Source organism: Pongo pygmaeus, chromosome Y (assembly GCF_028885625.2).
Source record: "Pongo pygmaeus isolate AG05252 chromosome Y, NHGRI_mPonPyg2-v2.0_pri, whole genome shotgun sequence".
Classification (NCBI taxonomy): Eukaryota; Metazoa; Chordata; class Mammalia; order Primates; family Hominidae; genus Pongo; species Pongo pygmaeus.
Window position 1 is genome coordinate 8,705,719 of NC_072397.2, and position 21,551 is coordinate 8,727,269.

Here is a 21,551-nt window from a genome sequence, read left to right on the forward strand (position 1 = left end):
GTTAATGCTCACTGCCACCCACCAAAACAAACAAACAAAAAAATACCAAAGCAGATACAGAAGCCAACAGGGAAGGAAGATGGGTCTAGTGCCATTTCCATAGACTGCTCTTCAAAGAAAATGTTTATAGCGCAGCTCTGTTGCCCAAATCCACACAGAGAAAGCCAAATAATTGTTCTATCTTCCCTATGTCATCACACTGCGAAATCAAGCACATTGTATTGTCTGTTGTCCTGCTGTTCGTGATGCAATCTCTGCACTCTTCAACACACCATCAAAAAGCAGGGGAATTTTCAAGGAATCTAAGATGCAAAGAGATGAAATGACCTTCACAAAGTTAATTGTTAGCTGGTGTGAGAAAGAAAGCCCTATTTTGACTCCCCATCCAATGCATTTTCTAGCAGAGCCTGGCCGCACAAACTTTACTCACATAAAGATCAACCAAAGGGCCTGGCAACACATGGATTCTGGGACCTCATCCCAGAAGTTTTGATTTAGTAGTCAAATAATACAACCCCAAAATTTAAATCTTTTGGGCTCTCTGATCCTACTGGAGGTGCTGCATCATGGAATAGGCTTTCAGTACTGTTAGGCTAAGCTGCACCAGAAAATGAGATCCTATTCCATAGGTCTAATACACTTGTTTTATTTTGTTTTGATATAGAGTCTAGGTTAGAGTACAGTACAATCTCAGCTCAGTGCAGCCTTGACTTCCCGAGCTCAAGCAATCATCCCACTTCAGCCTCCCAAGCAGCTGAGAAAACAGGTATGTACCTGTTGTCTTTAAATCAATTGCTTTGGACCATCACCTCACCCAGCTAATTTATGTATTTTGAGTAGAGACAGAGTTTCATTATGTTGCCCAGGCTGGTCTTGAACTCCTGAGCTCAGAGATCCACCTGCCTTCATGTCTCAAAGTACTGGGATTACAGGCATGAGTCACCATGCCTAGCCATACTTGTTAAAGATGCACCATTGCTAATGCTATAGTAAGTGGATTTTAAGGACAGATGTCCAGTTAAAGGGCAATAGTTCTAACAAAATGAGAATCCTAGTAGTTAAGGCTCGTTTTCCAGCTCTGGGAGGGAGCAAAAGTAAACATTAAGAAATCTATAATTCCAGCACTTTTTGAGGCCAAGGTGGGAAGATTGCTTGAGTGCAGGAGTTTGAGACCCATCTGGGCAAGAAAGTGAGACCCATGACTCTACTAAATAAATAAATAAATAAATATATATATATATATATATATATATATATAAATAAATAAAAATAAAAATTAGCTGGATGTTATGGTGTGTGCCTATAGTTCCAGCTACTCAAGAGACTGATGTGGGAGGATTGCTTGAGTCCAGGAGGTCAAGGGTACACTGAGCCAGAATTACACCACTGTGTTCCAATCTGGACAACAGAGAAAGATCATGTCTCAAATAATTAAAAAAAGAGAGGGGAAAGAAAGACTCTTCTAGAATTGGAGCTTAGCCATTCGGTGGAGGCTGATTGAGTTAAATGAGCAAAACTCACTCTTCAAATATTTGCCAAGAAACTTATCTAATAATAATAATTCTCTCTTTCTCTCTCTGTCTCTCTGTGTATCCCTTCCATTGTACAATTGAAGAAATTGCTTCCAGAAGATAATTCTTAGTTTACACTCTATTCTCTCTCTCTATATATATTTCTCTCTGTGTGTGCATCACTTGCATTGCATAATTGAAGAAATGACTCCCAGAAGATAATTCTTAGTTTACACAGCCTAAAATTGTAAAGTTGGATGCTGAGCCCAGAATTTCCAAAACCGAGGCCAAGATTCTGTCCAGAACTCAGCACTGCTTTTCTGTAGAAGCAGAAGCTAAGAGCAGTCATAACTTGGTAGGAGAATTTGTTTCCCTTAAGCTGTTGGTCTGTGTTCTGTTTTAGCTCAAGGCAGAACAACATGTTTGCACAAATAGTCAACACAGCATAGCTCATAATACACAGATAATAAAAGTATTTTAAATCAGTTTTTCATGCTGACAGCATTAAGAAGTTGTGTTTTGTGGCAGCTGGTTTAAAATTTCTCCTTTCAACTTGTCCCCCCACTGTCTTTCTCTCTGCCCTTTGATTTTTTTCTAATTTTCTCCATCTTCTTAGTCACATCTTTTCTCTTTCATATTTTCATTTCTTTTCCATTTTGATCAGTAACTGACCATATGGAACTCTAGAAAAATGGCTATTTAAGCTGTTTAGCCCTCATCCATCAGATCTCAACAATAAATTTGTTGTGGTTCCTCTAAATCAATTGCTTTGGACCACAGAAATGGAAACTCCATTTTGCAAATGTATTTGGAACCTACTATGTTCATAGCTGGTTTTTGAGAGTCCATGCTGAGAAATTTTGTGACATTGCAAATTAATATCAAAGAAGGTCTACAAATAAAAAATTCTATTACAGTGAATTATGAAAGATGATCTGATTATTCTTTAAGTTGAAAACTAGATAGAAAGGAAATGTAAAACACTTCAAAAGTAATGTATCTTTGGTTTCATGAAATAGTCTCAGTGGTTTGTGTATAATTTTGTATGGATTTCAAATTTCCAAAAGTTTACAATGAAGAAAATTTAGCATCTATGTAACCACCTCTGATTTTTTTTCCTGCTTACAGCATTTATTTTCTGAGAGGCAGTCTCGCTCTGTTGCCCAGGCTAGAGTGCAGTGGCACGTTCTCCTATCACTGCTACCTCTACCTCCATGGTTCAAGTGATTCTCCTACTTCAGCCTACCAACTAGCTGAGATTACAGGCATGCACCACTACACCTGGGTAATTTTTGTATTTTTAGTAGAGACAGGGTTTCACCATGTTGGCCAGGCTGGTCTCAAACCCCTGACTTCAAGTGATCCTTCGCCTCAGCTTCCCAAACTGCTAGGATTACAGGTGTGAGACACCGTGCCCGGGCTTACAGCATTTTTTAAACAAAATAGGTCTTGGATAATTAATTTAAATGTATTTCGAGAGCCCAGTGAAGGGGGATGTGAATACCAAATTTCAAATCTGTACATGGGCTCAGGGGGTCTAGACTCATTCAAATTCATAATTTCAACTTCCTAAGAAGCTGTCTTGCCTCCACTCTTTCCATAAGCACTTGCACACACAATTCCAGCAGCCAAGTAGAAATATTACAACCTCATGTTTCCTTCAGAAAAGAGAATTGGCTTTAGTTTTGATGCATTTAAAGTACCACGATTTTGGCTATTCTGTAACTATATTTATTATTTAAACAAGCAAATTTCCATCTCAGGTAAAGAAAGTGTCTACATTTCTCTCTCTCTCTTTATTTATTTATTTATTTTTTTTTTGAGACGGCATCTTACTCTGTAGCCCAAGCTGGAGTGCAATGGCATGACCTTAGTTCACTGCAAGCTTCACCTCCCGGACCTAAGCAATTCTTGTGCTTCAGCCTCCCAAGTAGCTGGGACTACAGGTTTGCGCCATCATGCACAGCTAATTTTTTGGAGGGGGTTTCACCATGTTTCCCAGGGTGGTCTTAAACTCCTGAGCTCAGGAGATCCACCGACCTCAGCCTCGCAAAGTGCTGGGATTACAGGTATGAACCACCATGTCAAACCTTCTCTCTCTCTTTCTGACTGATAGTTTCTCATGCTGAACCCTTTAAGAACCAGAAAAGGGGACACATGACGAGTGTCTTTCCATGAAACATTTTCTGCTAGTAGATGTTATTGCCAAGGCAGCTTTCAGAAGGCTGGTACTCATTGTCAATGCCAAGCATTTAGTCATCCATCATTTGGAACAATTTCTACCTTGCTAGTACACCTGCTTCTCTTCGGGGGAAGCTGTATTGGTGGTAGAACGAGAAAACCCTCTTTGTTCTCATGAGAAACTGGGATGTTTTTTGGAAAGGCCTAGGTGGCCTGGGCGTGATAGCTTATGCCTGTAATCTCAGCATTTTGGGAGGCTGTGTGGTGGTGGGATCACTTGAGCCCAAGAGTTCAAGACTAGCCTGGGCAACATAGCCAGACTCCATCTCTACAAAAAAAATTAAAAATAAGCCAAGTGTCATGGTGTATATCTGTAGTCCCTGCTACTTGGGAAGATGAAGCAGGAAAATTGCTTGAGGCTGGGAGGTTGAGGCTCCAGTGAGCCATGTTCAGGCCGCTGCATTCAAGCTTGGATGACAAAGAGAGACCCCGTCTCAAAAAAAGAAAAAAAAAAAAAAAAAAGAAAAGAAAAGAAAAAGAATATGCTCAGGTGCACTGATGCTTAACAATGGAAGAAAACAATTAACTCTTAAAATATTAAGCATTAAGCATATGTGGATATTAAGTTTGCTTTGTAAATGATTTCCAACATTTGACTTTCTCCCTTTAACAATAAATCATGTGTTAACTGCTGAAATAATGGTTTTTGGCTTCTTTACTTGCCAAGATGAAATGCCAATTAATAAATACATTTGTTTGTCACAGAAAATAGTTGGAAAGTGTCTAATTATTACCATATTTGGTTATATGCCTGGTAATGTATTCTGAGGGACAAACAGAAGAATTAGGTAATCAAAAGGGAAAATGGTATGTTAATTTTCTTAAAATACATGGCTCTGGAACAAGGGAAAGTAGAATTTTAAAATGAAGACGGATTCCTCCCTGAGGGAACATTGGATTTAACTTCTACTTTGGGGCAGGGCATGGTGGCTCACACCAGTAATCCTAGCACATTGGGATGCCAAGGTTGGAAGAGCACTTGCGCGTAACAGTTTGAGACCAGTCTATACAACATAGGAAGACACCATCTCTACAAAAAGTCAAATAAAATAAATTAGCCAGGCATGGTGGCAAAGTCTGTAGGCTCAGCTACGCAGGTGGCTGAAGCAGGAGGATACTTTCAGCCCAGGTGGTGGAGGCTGCAGTGAGCTGTGATAGAACCTCAGCACTCTAGCCTATGCAACAGAACAAGACCCTGTCTAAAACAAAAAAAACAAAACAAAAAGAAACTTCTCCCTCAGAAGGGCATCTTTAAAGGTCAATATAATGCAAGTGTTTCAAAAGTTGTTATCAAGAAGTAGGAAAATGAGAAAATATTAAATTCATGCACTCTAAATTTCAGATACTGCAGATATACAGCTGCTCAAATTTGTGGGATGGGATAGAAAACAAGGTGTAAAGGCTAAAAAATGAAAATTTAATCATTGATAAAACACTTATGGTTGACTTTCTTCACACAGTGGCTTTTGGTACTTAATAAATACATTTTTTTTTTTTTTAAAGATGGAGTCTTGCTCTGTTGCCCAGGCTGGAAGCCTGGTGTGCAATGGTGCAATCTCGGCTCACTGAAACCTCTCTCTCCCAGGCTCAAACGGTTCTCCTGCCTTAACCTCCCAAGTAGTTGAGATACAGGTGCCTACTACCATGCCTGGCAAATTTTTTTTTTTTTTTTTGAGACAGAGTGCTACTCTTTTGCCCAGGCTGGAGTGCCGTGGCATGATCTCCGCTCACTGCAAGCTCTGCCTCCCAAGTTCACACCTTTCTCCTGCCTCAGCCTCCCAAGAAGCTGGTACTACAGGTGCATGCCACCACGCCCGGCTAATTTTTTTTTTTGTATTTTTAGTAGAGACGGAGTTTCACAGTATTAGCCAGGATGGTCTCGATCTCCTGACCTCGTGATCTGCCCACCTCAGCCTCCCAAAGTTAATTTTTGTATTTTTTAGTAGAGATGAAGTTTCACCGTGTTGGCAAGGCTGGGTCTCAAACTCGTGACCTCAAGTGATCTGCCTGCATTGGCCTCCCAAAATGCTGGATTACAGGTGTGAGCCACCACGCCAGCTAACAGATACATCTTTAATTTGGTCTTGTGTTGACTTCTTGTGGTATTTTCTCTGTAGAGAGTTTATGTGATCCTTGAACCTGGATTATTATTTATTTATAAGTATATACTTTATCTTCCCCAGGAGATCACCAGTTCCAAAAGGCATTCATGTTAATTTCATAATAAAGAAAAAATAAAAATATTCTTAAAGCTTATGAAATTTTAGGAGGCCAGAAAAAAATATATACTACCTAGCTTAGACCTATGCTCAACATATTTGTACATGAAACAAACAATTTAAGTCATTAATTCTGAGTAATTCAAGAAAATTTGGTATATAAAATACACTTAGGCAATGAACATAGAGGAGTTAGAATGGTTTGTCATCCCCAAATCAGAAACAACAATAAACACAAAAGGCATCTGATTCTCCAGCAAATTTTTATTGGAGGATTGAGTAAAGAAAATGAAATGTCTTCATTTACCATTTGGTAGTATGAGACGAATAAAAAGAATGCAGAAATGTGTTAGTTTAAGCTTCCTCTTTTTTTTTGACCCAAGGTCTTGCTGTATCTCCCTGTCTGGAAGGCAATAGTGCAATCATGGCTCGCAGCAGCCTCAACCTCCTGGACTCAAGCAATCCTCTCACTTCAGCCTCCAGAGTAGCTGAGACTAGGTGTTCAACACAATGTGCAGCTAAGTTTTTAAATTTTTTTGTAGAGTCAGGATCTTGCTATGTTGCCCAGGCTGATCTCCAACTCCTGGGCTCAAGCCATCCTCCAGCCTCAGCCTCACAAACTGCTGGGATTATGGGCATAAGCCACTGGGACCAATACCAAAACTTCCATTTTAAGACCTGTGTTTTCTGTACAGAGAGCCACAGATACTATTAGTACTGGGGAGTACCAAGCATGACATTTATGGGGCAACACTGACCATTCTAAAATACACATATTTTGTTTAAATCTGTGAAAGTACACAGATAATCTTGACTCTTCTAAAGTAATATCCTTAGAGCTATCTGCATACTCATAGGTGCTGTTCTGACTTCTGGAAACATTTTCACAACCTAGGGCATGTTCTTTCATGCCTGTGCTTCCTTCCACAAGACTGCTGCTTCACTAAATGTGTTACTGAGTACATCTCCACAGATACACATCTTCACCCTTTCCAAACTGATTTGGGTTTTGACCACATTTTGAGTGAGTTTTGTTTGTTTGTTTTTTAGGGTCGAGGTCTCACACCATCACTCAGGCTGGAGTGCAGCGGTGCAATCACAGCTCACTAAAGCCCTGAACTCCTGGGCTCAAGCGATGCTCCCAACTTAGCCTGCTGAGCAGCTGAGACTACAGGAACACACTACCATATCTGGCTAAGATTTAAAATTTTTTTGTAGAAATGGAGTCTCACTATGTGTCCCAGGGTGGTCTTGAGCTCTTGGCCCCAAACCATCCTCCTGCCTCAGCCTCCCAAAGTGCTGATATTACAGGCATGAATAACCACTCCTGGCCCTGAGTGGCTGTTATACAACATATAGTAAGTAAGGTTGACAATGCTGTTAAGAAATTGAAAAAATGATTTTCAAATGATAATTTTTAACCAACACATCAGAAAGAATAAGAAAATGAAGCACTGACATTGTGCTTTATATTCTTCCTCATAGTAACAAAAACTTTAGTAGATCACTTTCAAACTCCGTCTGCATACTCTAAAAAGACATTCTCAAAAGGCAATTGAAAGACTCAGCTGACTGACTTATATTTTCATTTATCAATTGTTTGAGAAGATACTTGGCTACGGGTGGGTCCAGGAAAGAAGAAAAAGAGAAGACACTTAACTAGTTATCTCAATTGACAGGTGGCTTTGGGATGGTATTAAGGAGAGCCTTCTGTTTTACAAATTTTGAGTTGCTCCCAGAACAGAATAACAACAGAATATTATTCTGTTCCTAGAGGAAGCAGAGAATATTGGAAATACTAAAGTAACAAATAACATGCAAAAAGTAAATAAAAAAAAATGGCTCAATTTCATAGGTCCTTTGATTTCGAAGGTTGTCCTGGGTATTGCATGCAGATCTCCATGCTTTGTAAGCAATCACACATCACATGTGTGTGTGACACACATCACCACTCAGCCATTGCTGACTTTTCATTTGTCTGTCTGCCTGCTGTGTTCTTTAATTTAGAAATCTCTACATGTAAGACTATTCTATCTTGCATCCTCAGGGCCTCGCACAGTGTCTGGCAAACAGAGCAATAAATATAATTAAATTTAAAAAATGCATACAAACCTTAAAAATCGACTAAAAATAATGGGAGAAAATGTTGCCTTTGTTTGTTTGAGACAGAGTCTTGCTGTCACCCAGGCTAGATTGCAGTGCTGTGATCCCAGCTCACTGCAACCTCCACCTCCTGGCTTCAAGAAGTTCTCCTGCCTCAGCCTCAGTAGCTGGGATTACAGATGCCTGGCACTAGGCCCAGCTAATTTTAGTATTTTTCGTAGAGATTGGGTTTCACCATTTTGGCTAGGCTGTTGTCAAACTCCTGACCTCGTGATTTGCCCACCTCAGCCCCACAAAGTGCTGGGTTACAGGCATTAGCCGCAGTGTTGCCTTATTTTTAAACTCTAAATCAGCCCAAGTAGAGTGTAAGACCCCACACTACTCACTACATTCCCCACACACCCTTGTAATGCTTCTCTTCAAGATGCAGTCTTAATTTGTACCCCAAGCAGGTGACTAAGCCAGCTTCATTCACCTCTGGTTGACCTTACCTGGAAATGATAGGAAAACTTTTTTCTCACATTCTAAGCACACCTGGCTGACCCAGGATGCAACAATAATTACACAGATGGGTTCTCTGTACTAGACAGCTCCTTTCATTGCAAAAAACATTACCATTCATGCATTTTCACCCACCAGCTAAATCTCACATGAGGGTCTAAGAGAGAACACCAGAATGTCAAATATCATTGATTTCTAAGTTATTAAGTTTACAAAGATGCTACTGTGGGTGCCATCTATTTGATTCAATTTGCTATTTAAGACAAACACACACACACACATCACCCTAACAAAAGAAAGAGAGGATCCTTTTTAAATAAATGAAATCAAGAATTGCTTTTCAAAAATAAGTGTGGGCTGGGTGCAGTGTCTCATGCCTGTAATCTCAGCACTTTGGGAGACTGAGACAGGCAGATCACTTGGGGTCAGGAGTTAAGAGACCAGCTTGGCCAACATGGTGAAACCCCATTTCTACAAAAAGTACAACATCAGCAGGTGTGGTAGCATGTGCCTGTAATCCCAGCTACTCGGGAGGCTGAGGCAGAAGAATCGCTTGAACCCGAGGGTGCAGTAAGCAGAGATCGCACCATTGCAGATGGGCCTGGGTGACAGTGAGGCTCCATCCAAAAAACAAACAAACAAAAGTAAAGAAAAGAAAAGAAAAGAAAAAAGGGGAGGGGAGAGGAGAAAGGAGAAAGAGAAAGAGTGGTAAAACTATCTGTGTTTGCTTGTTGGAATTTTGCCAAAACTAGAAAGACTGAGAGACAGATGTGTCATCTCCTTCGATTATTGCATTTTAAAGGGATGGCTCTCAAGTCTCCAAAAGGCATTCCTGGGTTGTAAAACTAGAAAGAAGCTAGAAGATTTGCCTCACAAATAGGTAGAGAAAGAACTCACAATTCCAAGTTTTCTAACATAAATCCTCTATGAAAAAGGAGGCCTGAATGAACTGTAGCTCATTATGTAAGAGAAATAAGGCAAATCCAGAAGAAAAATATTGCATGTTCTCACTCATATGTGGGAGCATAAAAACTGGACCTCATGGAGATAGAGAGTAGACTGGTGGCTACCAAAGGCTGGGAAAGGGAGCAGAGAAGGGAGATAAAAATAGTTTGATTAATGAGTACAAATATGTAGGGGTTTTGTTTGTTTGATTTTTGTCGTTTGGAGACAGGATTCTGCTCTGTTGCTCTGACAGAAGTGCAATGGTGTGATCATAGCTCACAGTGACCTGAAACTACTGGGCTCGAGTGATCCTCCCACCTCAGCCTGCCTAGTCACTGGGACTACAGCTGCATGCCACCATGCCAGGCTGATTTTTGTATTTTTTGTAGAGACAGGGTCTCACTAGATTGCCCAGTCTTGTCTCGAACTTCGAGGCTCAAGCAGTCTTCCAACCTTGGAAATATACAGTTTGATAAAAGAAGTAAGACCTAGTGTTTAATAGAACAGCAGGGTGACTGTAGTTTACAACAATCTATTATACATTTCAAAATAGCTAGAAGAATTTAAATGTTTCTGGCATAAAGAAAAGGCAAATATTTAAGTTTATGAATATCCTGATCACACTGACATGATCTTTACAAATTATATGAATATATTTAACAAACACATGGACCCCCAACATGTGTGCATCTATAATGTATCAATAAAAAAAAAATAAAAACATAAGGAGGTCAGGAGGAAAACTGTATAATAATCAACCTGAGGAAAACATGAAAGCTGTCTTAGTCAATCAATTCACGCTTTTCCCCTTAATGTGCTAGTTGTCAATTGATATGGTCTGGCTCTCTGTCCCCACCCAAGTCTCACCTTGAATTGTAATAATCCCTACATGTGGTGGAAGTGACCTGGTGGGAGGTAACTGAATCATTGGGGTGGGTTTTTTTCTGTGCTGTCCTTGTTGATAGTAAATGAATATCATGAGATCTGATGGTTTTACAATGGGCAGTTCCCCTGCACACACTCTTTTGTCCACCACCATGTAAGATGTAACTTTGTCCCTGATTTGCCTTCTGCTGTGATTGTGAGGTCTCCCCAGCCATGTGGAACTGTGGGTCCATTAAACCTCTTTCCTTTGTAAATTACCCAGTTTCAGGTATGTCTTTATTAGCAGTGTGAGAATAGACTAGTACATCAGTAATCCCCATATGAGGACATTTTATTTCTTTGGAAATGTCTGTTCCTACCTTGATTTTTGATTTTTATTTTTTTGATTTTTATTTGTGAGACAAGGTCTCACTTTGTCACCCAGAATGTAGCACCATCTTGCTCACTGCAGCCTTGACTTCCCAGGCTCCAGAGATCCTCCCACATCAACCTCCCAAGTAGCTGGGACTACAGGCATGCACCAGCATACCTGTTTAATTTTTGTATTTTTTGTAGAGATGGGGTTTTGCCACATTGCCCAAGATGGTCTCAAATTCCTGAATTCAAGTGACCCACGTGCCGCAGCCTCTCAAACTTCTGGGATAACAGCAGTGAGCCACGGTGCCCAGCTGTCTTGGTATTTTTAACCTTAATAACAACCACGTACGTACATCCTTGATATGGTCTCATCCCCCTTGCTGTAAGCATATTAAAATGTTATTACATGCATTCAAGTGATCAAATGGTACTAACACCAATGTTTTTGCCTGCAGAATTAATTCAGGAGTTTATCTTAAACTCTCAATATAAATGCCTAATATGCAACACTTGCCAGACAAGAAACCATACGCAAGGCATAATCTTTCGTCATTTTTTTTTTTTTGAGATGGAGTCTTGCTCTGTTGCCTAGGTTGGAGTGCAGTGATGTGATCTTGGCTCACTGCAACCTCTGCCTCTCGGGTTCAACTGATTCTCCTGCCTCAGCCTCCCAAGTAGCTGGGACTACAGGCGCACACCACCACACCAGGATAATTTTTTATATTTTTAGTTTAGACAAGGTTTCACCATGTTAGCCAGGATGGTCTTCATCTCCTGACCTCATGATCTGCCCACCTTTGCCTCCCAAAGTGCTGGGATTACAGGCATGAGCCACCTCACTCAGCTGCAGACACAATTTTATTTTTTTATTTTATAATTTTGTTTTATTTTATTTTATATATATATTTTTTTTGAGAAGGAGTCTCACTCTGTCTCCAGGCTGGAGTGTAGTAGCCGATCTCGGCTCACTACAACCTCCACCTCCTGGGTTCAAGCCGTTCTCCTGCCTCAGCCTCCCGAGTAGCTGGGACTATAGGTGTGCACCACTACGCCCAGCTAATTTTTCTATTTTTAGTAGAGATGGTGTTTCATCTTGTTAGCCAGGATGGTCTCGATCTCCTGATCTCATGATCCACCCGCCTCGACCTCCCAAAGTGCTGGGATTACAGGTGTGAGCCACCATACCTTGCCATGTACATATTTTTCTATCATCTATTTATCCATCGATCTATCCATCTGTCCATCTATTTCTCTTATGTATATACATACATTTATAATCTCTATGTCTTATATCGGTAACATGCATTTTTTCTTTAAATTTATACAACAATGACATTAATTAAATCCCACCTAATAAAAACTGTATTCTAAAACTTGGTGTAGTATAGAAGGCTGAATAACTTGACCCTAGACCAAGGTACACATTGTGTGGCTGAAAATCACTTGACTTTGATAGACTTCATCTTTCTCCTATATAGGACTAGGTAGCCAGCCTAAAAAATCTCAAAGGTGGCTTACAACCTTTGAATGCACGGTTCCATGCAAGCTCTGCCTGCAGGAGATTTTTGTAGACTTCAGACAATCTGGGCAACATCAAAGTCAAGCACTCCCTGGTACAGTGTCTAACAGGGACCATGTAATTAGGGCATGTTTTATGTGAGACTGTGTTCAAGAGATGTACATATAAGAAAAAGATGTTTTTTTCACAGCAGAGATAACATAATTGAGCTGTTTGGTATAGCGACTCAAAGCCACTGAAAGTTCTAATCAAATGATTCCTCTGGTTTTCACTTTTTTAATGTCTTTCACTGTTATTGCCTCTGACAACTACTATTACAAGGGAAGAAACTTTGTTCCACTAAGAGGCTACTCCATTCATGAGCTCAACTCAGATCAAAATAACAAGCTCTCCTACAATTCCAGTGTGTTTCCTGACCATTCCCATTCCCCTCTATGCTTGTCCAGAAGTAGACTCTCTTTCAAGTTATCACTTTCATTCGTAGCCAATATAAAGGCCTCATAGAAAAACACTGATTTCCAAAAGCAACAGATGTTGGCAAGAATGCAGAGAGAAGGGAATGCTTATACACTGTCGGTGAGAATATAAATTAGTACAACCTCTATGGAAAACAGTATGTAGATTTCTCAAAGAACTTAAAACAGAGCTAATTTTGACACAGCAACTCCACTACTGGCTATCTACCCAAACAAAAATAAACTATCAAAGAGGGCACCTGTGGCCCGGAGCAGTGGGTCATGCCTGTAATCCCAGCACTTTGCTAGGTTGAGGCAGGTGGATCACCCAAGGTCAGGAGTTTGAGACAAGCCTAGCCAACATGACAAAACCCCATCTCTACTAACAATACAAAAATTAGCCGGGCATGGTGGCAGATGCCTATAATTGCAGCAACTTGGGAGGCTGAGGCAAGAGAACCGCTGGAACCCAGATGGTGGAGGTTGCAGGGAGCTGAGATCATGCCACTTCATGATTCAGCAACTTGTGTGAAAGAGCAAAATTCCATTTCAAAAAAAAAAAGACACCTTCCCGTTGTATGTTTATTGCAGCACAATTCACAACAGCAAAATCATGGAATGAACCTTAGTGTTTACTGGATAAAGAAAATGTGGTATACGCACACCAAGGAATATTATGCATTTATAAAAGAAGAATGAAATTGTATTTTGCACCAAGGTAAATGTGGCTGCAGGCCTACGTGAAAGAACTCAGAAACAGAAAATCAAATACCATATGTTCCCACTTAAAAAGTGGAGCTAAACAGTGGGTATTCATGCACCTATAGAATGGAATAACAGACCCTGGACACCTTAAAATGGGGAAAGGTGGGAGGGTGTGAGGGTTGAAAACTTACCTATCTGGTATTATGTTCACGTTTGGGAGATAGATATACTACAAGGCCAATCCCCCGCCCCCACTAGGCAATATATCTGTGCAACAAACCTGCACACTTATGGCCTGAATCTTTTTTTTTTTTTTTCTAAGACAGAGTCTTGCTTTGTCACCAGGCTGGAGTGCAATGGCACAATCTTGGCTCACTGCAATATCCCCTTCCTGGGTTCGAGCAATTCTCCTGCCTCAGCCTCCTGAGTAGCTGGGATTACAGGTGTGTGCCACCACACCCAGCTAATTTTTTTATTTTTAGTAGAGGCAGAGTTTCACCATGTTGGCCAGGATGGTTTTGATCTCCCAACCTCGTGATCCACATGCCTCAGCTTCCCAAAGTGCTGGGTTACAGGTGTGAGCCACTGCGCCTGGCCAAATCTATTTTTTTTTTTTAAACACTGACTTCCATGGTCACTATTTGTCTGTGAAATCAATCCTCACAAACCAGGACTCACATGTTTTTTTTTGTTTATCAGATGAACTTGTCACCCATACAACTCAGCTTGTAACCAGCCCTGGTCACAACCAGTTTCCCCACACTGAGGTGAATGTTGGACATTACTATCTTAGACATTACAACCCATTCTGAAATTCCACATCAATTTATCTGAGAAACTCTGATGTTCCAGGGCAATTTATCTGGAAAAGGTCAGCTAGAGTTATGTATCATTTCTTTGCTGTTTTTGGAGATGGAGTTTTGCTCTTGTCACCCAGGATGGAGTGCAATGGCTGAATCTCGGTTCACTGGAACCTCTGCCTCCCAGGTTCAAGCAATTCTCCTGCCTCAGTCTCCTGAGTAGCTGGGATTACAAGCGTGCACCACCAGATTTGGCTAATTTTTGTATTATTAGTAGAGATGGGGTTTCACCATGTTGGCCAGGCTGGTCTCGAACTCCTGATCTCTGGTGATCTACCCACTTTGGGTTCCCAAAGTGATGGGATTACAGGCTTGAGCCACCCCAACTGGCTGTGTCATTTCAATCAGCAACTGTTTAAAAGGACCGGGCATCAAAACCAATGGTATCAGATTATTTATAAGGGTTGAATACTGGTTCCTCCAAGCATCTCTCCTTCACAACATCACTCTTTTCAAGAGCTGCTTCTTTTTTCTAATTTAGCTCAGGAATTTAGATGTTCCTACATAACCGGGCATCCAGTATTCACCCATGCCACTTTCTGTAGGAATCCATATGGAGCCACTACCACCATCCCTGCTCTGCTACTGCATAACCCACCAGGCCAAAGTGTAGTGCTCACACCTGTAATCTGAGTGCTTTGGGAGGCCACAGAGGAATATTACTTGAGGCTAGAAGCCTGAGACCAGCCTGGGCAACATAGTGAGACCTCATTTCTACAAAAAAGTGCAAAACAAAAGGTGGTGGTGCATACTTGTAGTCCTAGCTATTCAGCAGGCTGAGGTAGGAAGATCACTTGAGTCCAGGAGATTTGAGGCTGAAGTGAGCTAGATTATGCCACTGCACTCTAGTCTGGGCAGGAGAGAGAGATTCCATCTCTAAAAAGACAGATAAGAAGAAGGAGAAAGTGTAAGAGGAAAAAGAAACAGGAGGAGGGAAAGGGGGAGGAGGAGGAGGAGGAATAAGATGAGGAAGAGGAGTAGTAGAAGGGGAGGAGAAGGAGGAGAAGGAGAATACTGCTTCCTCTTAGACCCAAAGTAAAAAGGATTTTAGTCTCATGTTTACGAGAAAGACACTGATATTTAACTAAGCAATACAAAAAGGATCATTGTTTTAGAACACAGAATTAAAGATAAAGTAAAATTAACATTGAGATAGGAGGACTGAAGACATCAACTGACTTCCAATCTCAATGAAGAGGAGAAAAAGATACAACTATATAGGTGAGATATCTACTTATTGCAGAAGAAGCCTTTTGACAGCAAAATAACATTCATACCTCTTAGGTTTTAAATTCCTATGGATGCTGTAGCAAATAACCATAACTGGGGTGGCTTAAAGTAACATGCGTTTCTTCTTTTCCAGTACTGGAGAGCAGGAATCTGAGACCAAGGTGAGGGCTGGGCTGAGCTCCCCCTGGAAGCTCTAGGGGAGGATCTTTCCTGCCTCTTCCAGCTCTTGGTGGCTCCATCATGATTGCACCACTGCATTCCAACCTGGGAAACAGAGCAAGACCATGTCTCAAAAAGTAATAATAACTAAATAATTGTATACACACGAAAGAGAGAGAGAGAGAGAGAGAAGGAGGGAGGCAGAGAGGGAGTGTACATAAAACTTTGAGGCAAGGAAACTAACCCCACTCCTTGACTGCAGATTCAACCTACATTCAGAAAACAAGGTTAGAATTACCGTAGGGGCTTGAACTGTGCTGAACAATAGGCATAATTAATCAATGACCTGCCATCATTTAGCGTGTTTTCCCGTAAGTTGTTCACTGCACCAGAGTCAAGTAACCAGGGATCACTAAAAGCATAACTTCCTGAACTACTCCTATAGATAACATTACTATTGTAAAACCTAAAGAATGGTCTCCGAAACATTTTTCAGATTTAGCATTTTGACAGGATCAAGAGATGCCAGCTGGTCCTGAGATATCCTTTCCTGGGAACTGACTCACAGGCACAAAGAGAGTTTTAGACACTCCTTCGATTTCATCCCCAGCCAATCAATTGTTGCAATTGTTGCAGTTCCCTGGCCTTCTGACCACCAAAGTACCTTCAAAAACCATAGTTTCCAACTTTTCAGGGAGACAGATTTGATAAATCTCTCCTATTCCCCTCACTTAGCTGTCTCTGCAATTATTAACCTCCTTCTTTGCTGCAACATGTGCTGTTCTCAGTGCATTGGGTTTTCGGGTGGCAGCAGACAAGAAGAAACCCTCAGGCTGTAACACTCTCCTGCATGCCTTTCCATGGAATCACAAATGTCCTTTCCCTCCTACCACACTCTTTAAATATTTAGGTCACAACATTTGGTTTAAGAAATTATCAGTGTTTCCATTATAATGATGATTTCAATGATATTCAAAGATCAACCAGTGACTACAATGATTATATCTTCCTTTATTTTTTCTTTTTCCTGGAGTTAGTAATTGCCTTTCTTTTCTTTTTTTGGAAACAAAATCTTGCTCTTGCAATGATGCAATCTCGGCTTACTGCAACCTCCGTCTCCCAGATTCAAGCAATTCTCCTACCATAGCCTCCTGAGTAGCTGAGAGTACAGGCACTTACCACCATGCCCAGCTAATTTTTTTTTTTTTTTGTATTTTTAGTAGAGATGGGGTTTCACCATCTTGGCTAGGCTGGTCTCGAACTTCTGACCTCAGGTGATCTGCCTGCCTCAGCCTCTCCAATTACTGAGCTAACAGGCATGAGCCATCACACCTGGTCTTCTTCTGTATCACTTAAAAAAAAAAATCATAATCCACTAAGCTGATTTCATGACCAATTAAGAGATAATAAGAGCTAGGATTACAGTTGTGAGTCACCACACCTATCCTAGTTTTTGTGTCTTGAGTACAGATGGAGATTCATCAGGTTGGCCAGGCTGGTGACCTCCAACCCCTGACCTTAAGCGATCCTCCTGACTTGGCCTCCAAAAGTGCTGGGATTACAGGAATGAGCCACTAAGCCCAACCTGTTTCTGGTCAGAAAGGTCTTAAAAACACTACCTTAGTACAGACACTCTACATAAACTTTTATATGTAAAATATAATTTAGAAAAAATGTCCATAATGGATTAATGATGAAAGCAAAATTGTGGACATGTTGATAAACACAATGTTTCTTTGTTCTTTGTTTTCTTTGTGTATGTAAACAACTAGAGGCCATTTGTGTCAAGGTAACTTCTGGAGAAACAAAAGGTCAGGAAAGGCCAATGACCCTACTGGTCACAAACCAGCCCCAATACAAGACTGAGCCAGACACACAGGGGAATTCCTGCCTGGTGGTGCTCCTATCTTCAGCCCTCAGCTACTCAGGGTATGGCCCCTAGTGAGAACCGAGCCACTGTCGTGGTTCATAAGTGACCTATGTCAGCCTCCTGCTCAGGTATTTGTACAGGGACTACTGCCAGCCTTCCAGGCAGTGCCTACAAAGAGTCCCAGCCCCCAAGACTCCAACTGGACATGGCTCCATATTGACCCTTTTTTGTCCTCCAACCCACTGGCAGTAACATCTTTTTCAATCAGTTCAGCACATTTATTTCCAACTTGCACACAAAACATACAAAGAAACTAAAAAAAAAAAAAAAAAAACTCATTAAAAGTAGACACTCCAAGACAAATATCTTGACCTCCCAAATATAAAGCTAAAAACAGCGGATTTGGTGGATGGTCATCTGTCAGATTCTGATGATTATTCAGAATTCAATGTGGAAGAAGACAAAGATCGGAGGTAAAAGCAGGCACTCTGACTTAAGGTGCTGTTCCCTGAGGCCCAAAAGTGTTTGTCAGACTTGTGCAAAGTCATGTATGGAAGGTGCAGATGGGCTCATCATTTTAAACTTAATCCAGGCTACGGCCAGGTGGACCCCAAGATGAGTCCACTCTAAGGCTGCAGCTCGGGCTGCCTGTGCCCCATACTTCCCACAGATGCAGGGTCACTGCGCCCTTCCAAAGCTGAGAGCGCAGGCCATGCTCATTGCCTTTCTGCCTTCCCTTCCCGCCCTGTCCTGGGAGTTCACCCAAGCCCTCTGTGGCCCCCACCCAAGGCTTGTTTCTTGACCTGCTCCTCCCATGCCCACTCTGGCTTCCCTGCACCATGCAGGGCAAACAATAAGTGGTCACTGGGGAGTGAAGGAAACGCGCATCACTTCGTCGCTGCTGAGGGGCTGAGAACTGAAACTTTGTTTAGGTTTTCTTCTGTATTTTCCATCAGTGCCTCTGGTTTAAACTTTTTAGTAAAATATTTATTTTCATGAAAGTTGAAAGATCATCTAGCAAAACCTTTCTTCCCAGCTATATATAAGGTATTTGAAAAGCAGCATAAAATAGTTTAGAAAATATGCCAAGATTACCTCAGTACTTCTGGTCTGTGTTCTCAGGAGACCCTGAAAATGACCAATGATAAGGTAATAATCTCCCATGGCAGAAAGAGTTTTGCTCAGAGTTAGCCAAAAGAAAGAAGGGCCAGGTGTAGTGGCTTATGCTTGTAATACAGCACACTTTGGGAGGCCAAAGTGGCCACATGGATCACATGAGATCAAGAGTTCCAGACCAGCGTGGCCAACATGGCAAAACCCTGTCTCTACAAAAAACACAAAAGTTAGCTGGGCATGGTGGCACGTCTCTAGTCCTAGCTACTTGGGAGGCTGAGGAAAATCGCTTGAACCCAGGAGGTGGATGTTGCAGTGAGCCAAGTTTGTACCACTGCACTCCAGCCTAAATGAGCCTGGACTGATATCCTCTCAAAAAAAAAAAGAAAGAAAAAAAGTCCATTAATGAAGGCAGAGTTTCTTACTAATGACATTTTACTAGCCAACGTCATTTTAGCTTTTTACCACTAAGTGATTTTTTTTTCCCTCTATTGCCCAGGCTAGAGTGCAGTGGTGCTATCTTGGGGCTCACTGCAGCCTCCGACTCCTGGGTTCAAGTGATTCTCCTGCCTCAGCCTCCTGAGAAGTGGTACTATAGGTACATGCCACCATGCCCAGCTGATTTTTGTATTTTTAGTAGAGACAGGGTGTCACCATGTTGGCCAGGATGGTCTAGGTTTCTTGACCTCATGATCTGCCCATCTGGGTCTCCCAAAGGGCTGAGATTACAGGGGTAAGCTACAGAGCCCAGCCAATTTTTTTTTTTCTTAGTGCAATAAATGCTCCTCCAGAAAACTAAAAAATGAAGATAAGCTAAAAGAAAATGGGAAGAACCATAATCCTCCCACTCACTGATGATCACAGTTAATATCACAGGTATCATTTTTTTCTTCATTTTTGTTTTGAGACAGGGTTTCATTCTCTCTCCCAGGTGGAGTGCAGTGGTGCAATCACGGCTCACTGCAGTCTCGACTTCCTAGTTCCAAATAATCCTCTCACATAAGTCTCCTAAGTAGTTCAGAATATAGGCATGTGCCACCATGCCCAGCTAACTTTTTAATTTTTTGTAGAGATGGGGTCTCACTATGTCATCTGGTCTGGTCTTCAACTCTTGGGCTCAAGTTATCCTCCCTTCTTGTCTTCCCAAAGTGTTGGAATTACAGGCATGAACCACCATGCCCAGCCCTGTTTTCTTCTTTATGTGGGTTTCTGGAGATAGGTTACATAGGGGCTGTTCATTATTGTTTGTGTTTTTTTCTGACACAATTGTCATTTAAACATCATTGTTATTATCAAACTGGCTTTAGCTACATTGGATTTTTTGGGGTGATTTTTTTTAGGTTTTTTTTTGCAATAGTCTTGCTCTGTCACCCAGGCTGGAGTACAGTTAGTCATTGAACAACATAGGTTGGAACTGTGCACGTCCTCTTATATATGAATTTTCTTCAATAAATATATTAGAAAACTTTTTGGGAATTTGTTAAACAATTTGAAAAAACCTGAAGACAAACCACATAGCCTAGAAATATTTTTTTGAATATTTAAAGGTTGATGTAACATGAGAGCATAAAATATATGCAGAAGTCATCTGTCACTACTATAAAATATACATAAATCTATAAATTTATACATAAAAATATAAATACATATATCATAAAATTATAAAAAGCTAAAAGTAAAATAAACACACACACACAGACAGTACATGCCATCTTCTGCAGTCCAGAAACACGCAATCATAAAGATGAAGTATTAATTCCTAACTGTATTAAACTAACTGTAGTATGTTCTGTGCTACTGGAATAATGTAGCCATCTCCTGTTGTGAGATGCAAGGATCCACTGAAAATGCCATGTGGAACTAATGATCTCTGTGTGAGCAGTTCTCTGCTCCAAGACACCATGAAGCACAGTAACAAGTGCTTGCTTATGGTGCTCACACATTTTGCATTGTGTTTAGTGCAATACCATGATGTGAACATTGAATAACACCATGGGACCCATAAGAAGTGTCCCTGGTGATGCTGGAAATACTCCCAAGAAGTGAAAGTCATGATGTTACAAGAAAAAGCTAAATGCTTAGTATGTGTGGTAGATTGAAGTCTGCAGCTTGTAGCTGCCCACGATTTCAGACAGACAATTCACCTTGTAAACAGATGATTTCTACTTGCGATATCAATAAATACAGTATAAGCATATTATATCTTATAATGTGATTTTCTTAGTAATCTTTTCATAGGCTTACTTTACTTTAAGGATACAGTATGTAATATATATGACATATAAAATATGTGTTAATCAAATGTCTGTTATCAGTAAGGCTTGCAGTAAGTAGTAGGCTATTAATAATTAATTCTGTAGGAAGTTAAAAGTTTATATAAAGATGTATGACTGCATGTGGGATGTTGCCATTGATCACTGTTTTGTACAATATAAAGGGTAGGTGAGGGAAACAGGTCTATTCAAGGACAAAAGAGGTCTATTCAAGGACAAAAGAGGTCTATTCAAGGACAAGATCAATTGAAAGCCATGAAATTACTATTCTTAGAAGGACTGATCCTTTATTGTAATTATCAGCAAAATGCTAGAATAGAGGTAATGTTCTTCATTTATTAGTGGGATACTGAAGATTTCTATTTGATAGAATCCATTTTCCCAGTAAAGAAAGATGAACTGGTAAAGGAAAGACAGTTGGATCAGAAATTAAAGGACAGTGGAAAAGTTTGAAAGCACTGCCATCAGTAAGAAGAACCACAGTTGATTATACTTTATAACAAGGATTACAGGAGCACTGAGGACCAAGCTGAAACTGGTAACCATCAATTAGTATTTCCCATCCCTGACCTGCATTCTGAGGGATGTGGAATAATTCATTTTCC

At 40.7% G+C, this 21,551-nt stretch overlaps 1 protein-coding gene across 1 annotated transcript in view; it reads left to right on the forward strand.

Annotated features, from left to right (window-relative positions):
* LOC129025639 (protein GVQW1-like) overlaps positions 1–14,033 on the forward strand; it is a gene marked incomplete at both ends in the record, with an annotated part of 35,480 nt that extends 21,447 nt beyond the window's left edge. The window contains 3 exons of the mRNA XM_054473286.1: positions 2,809–2,844; positions 3,514–3,580; positions 14,017–14,033. Of these exons, the coding sequence (XP_054329261.1) occupies positions 2,809–2,844; positions 3,514–3,580; positions 14,017–14,033 (120 nt within the window). The remainder of the gene's footprint in view (positions 1–2,808; positions 2,845–3,513; positions 3,581–14,016) is intronic.
* Between the last annotated feature and the right edge of the window lie 7,518 nt (positions 14,034–21,551).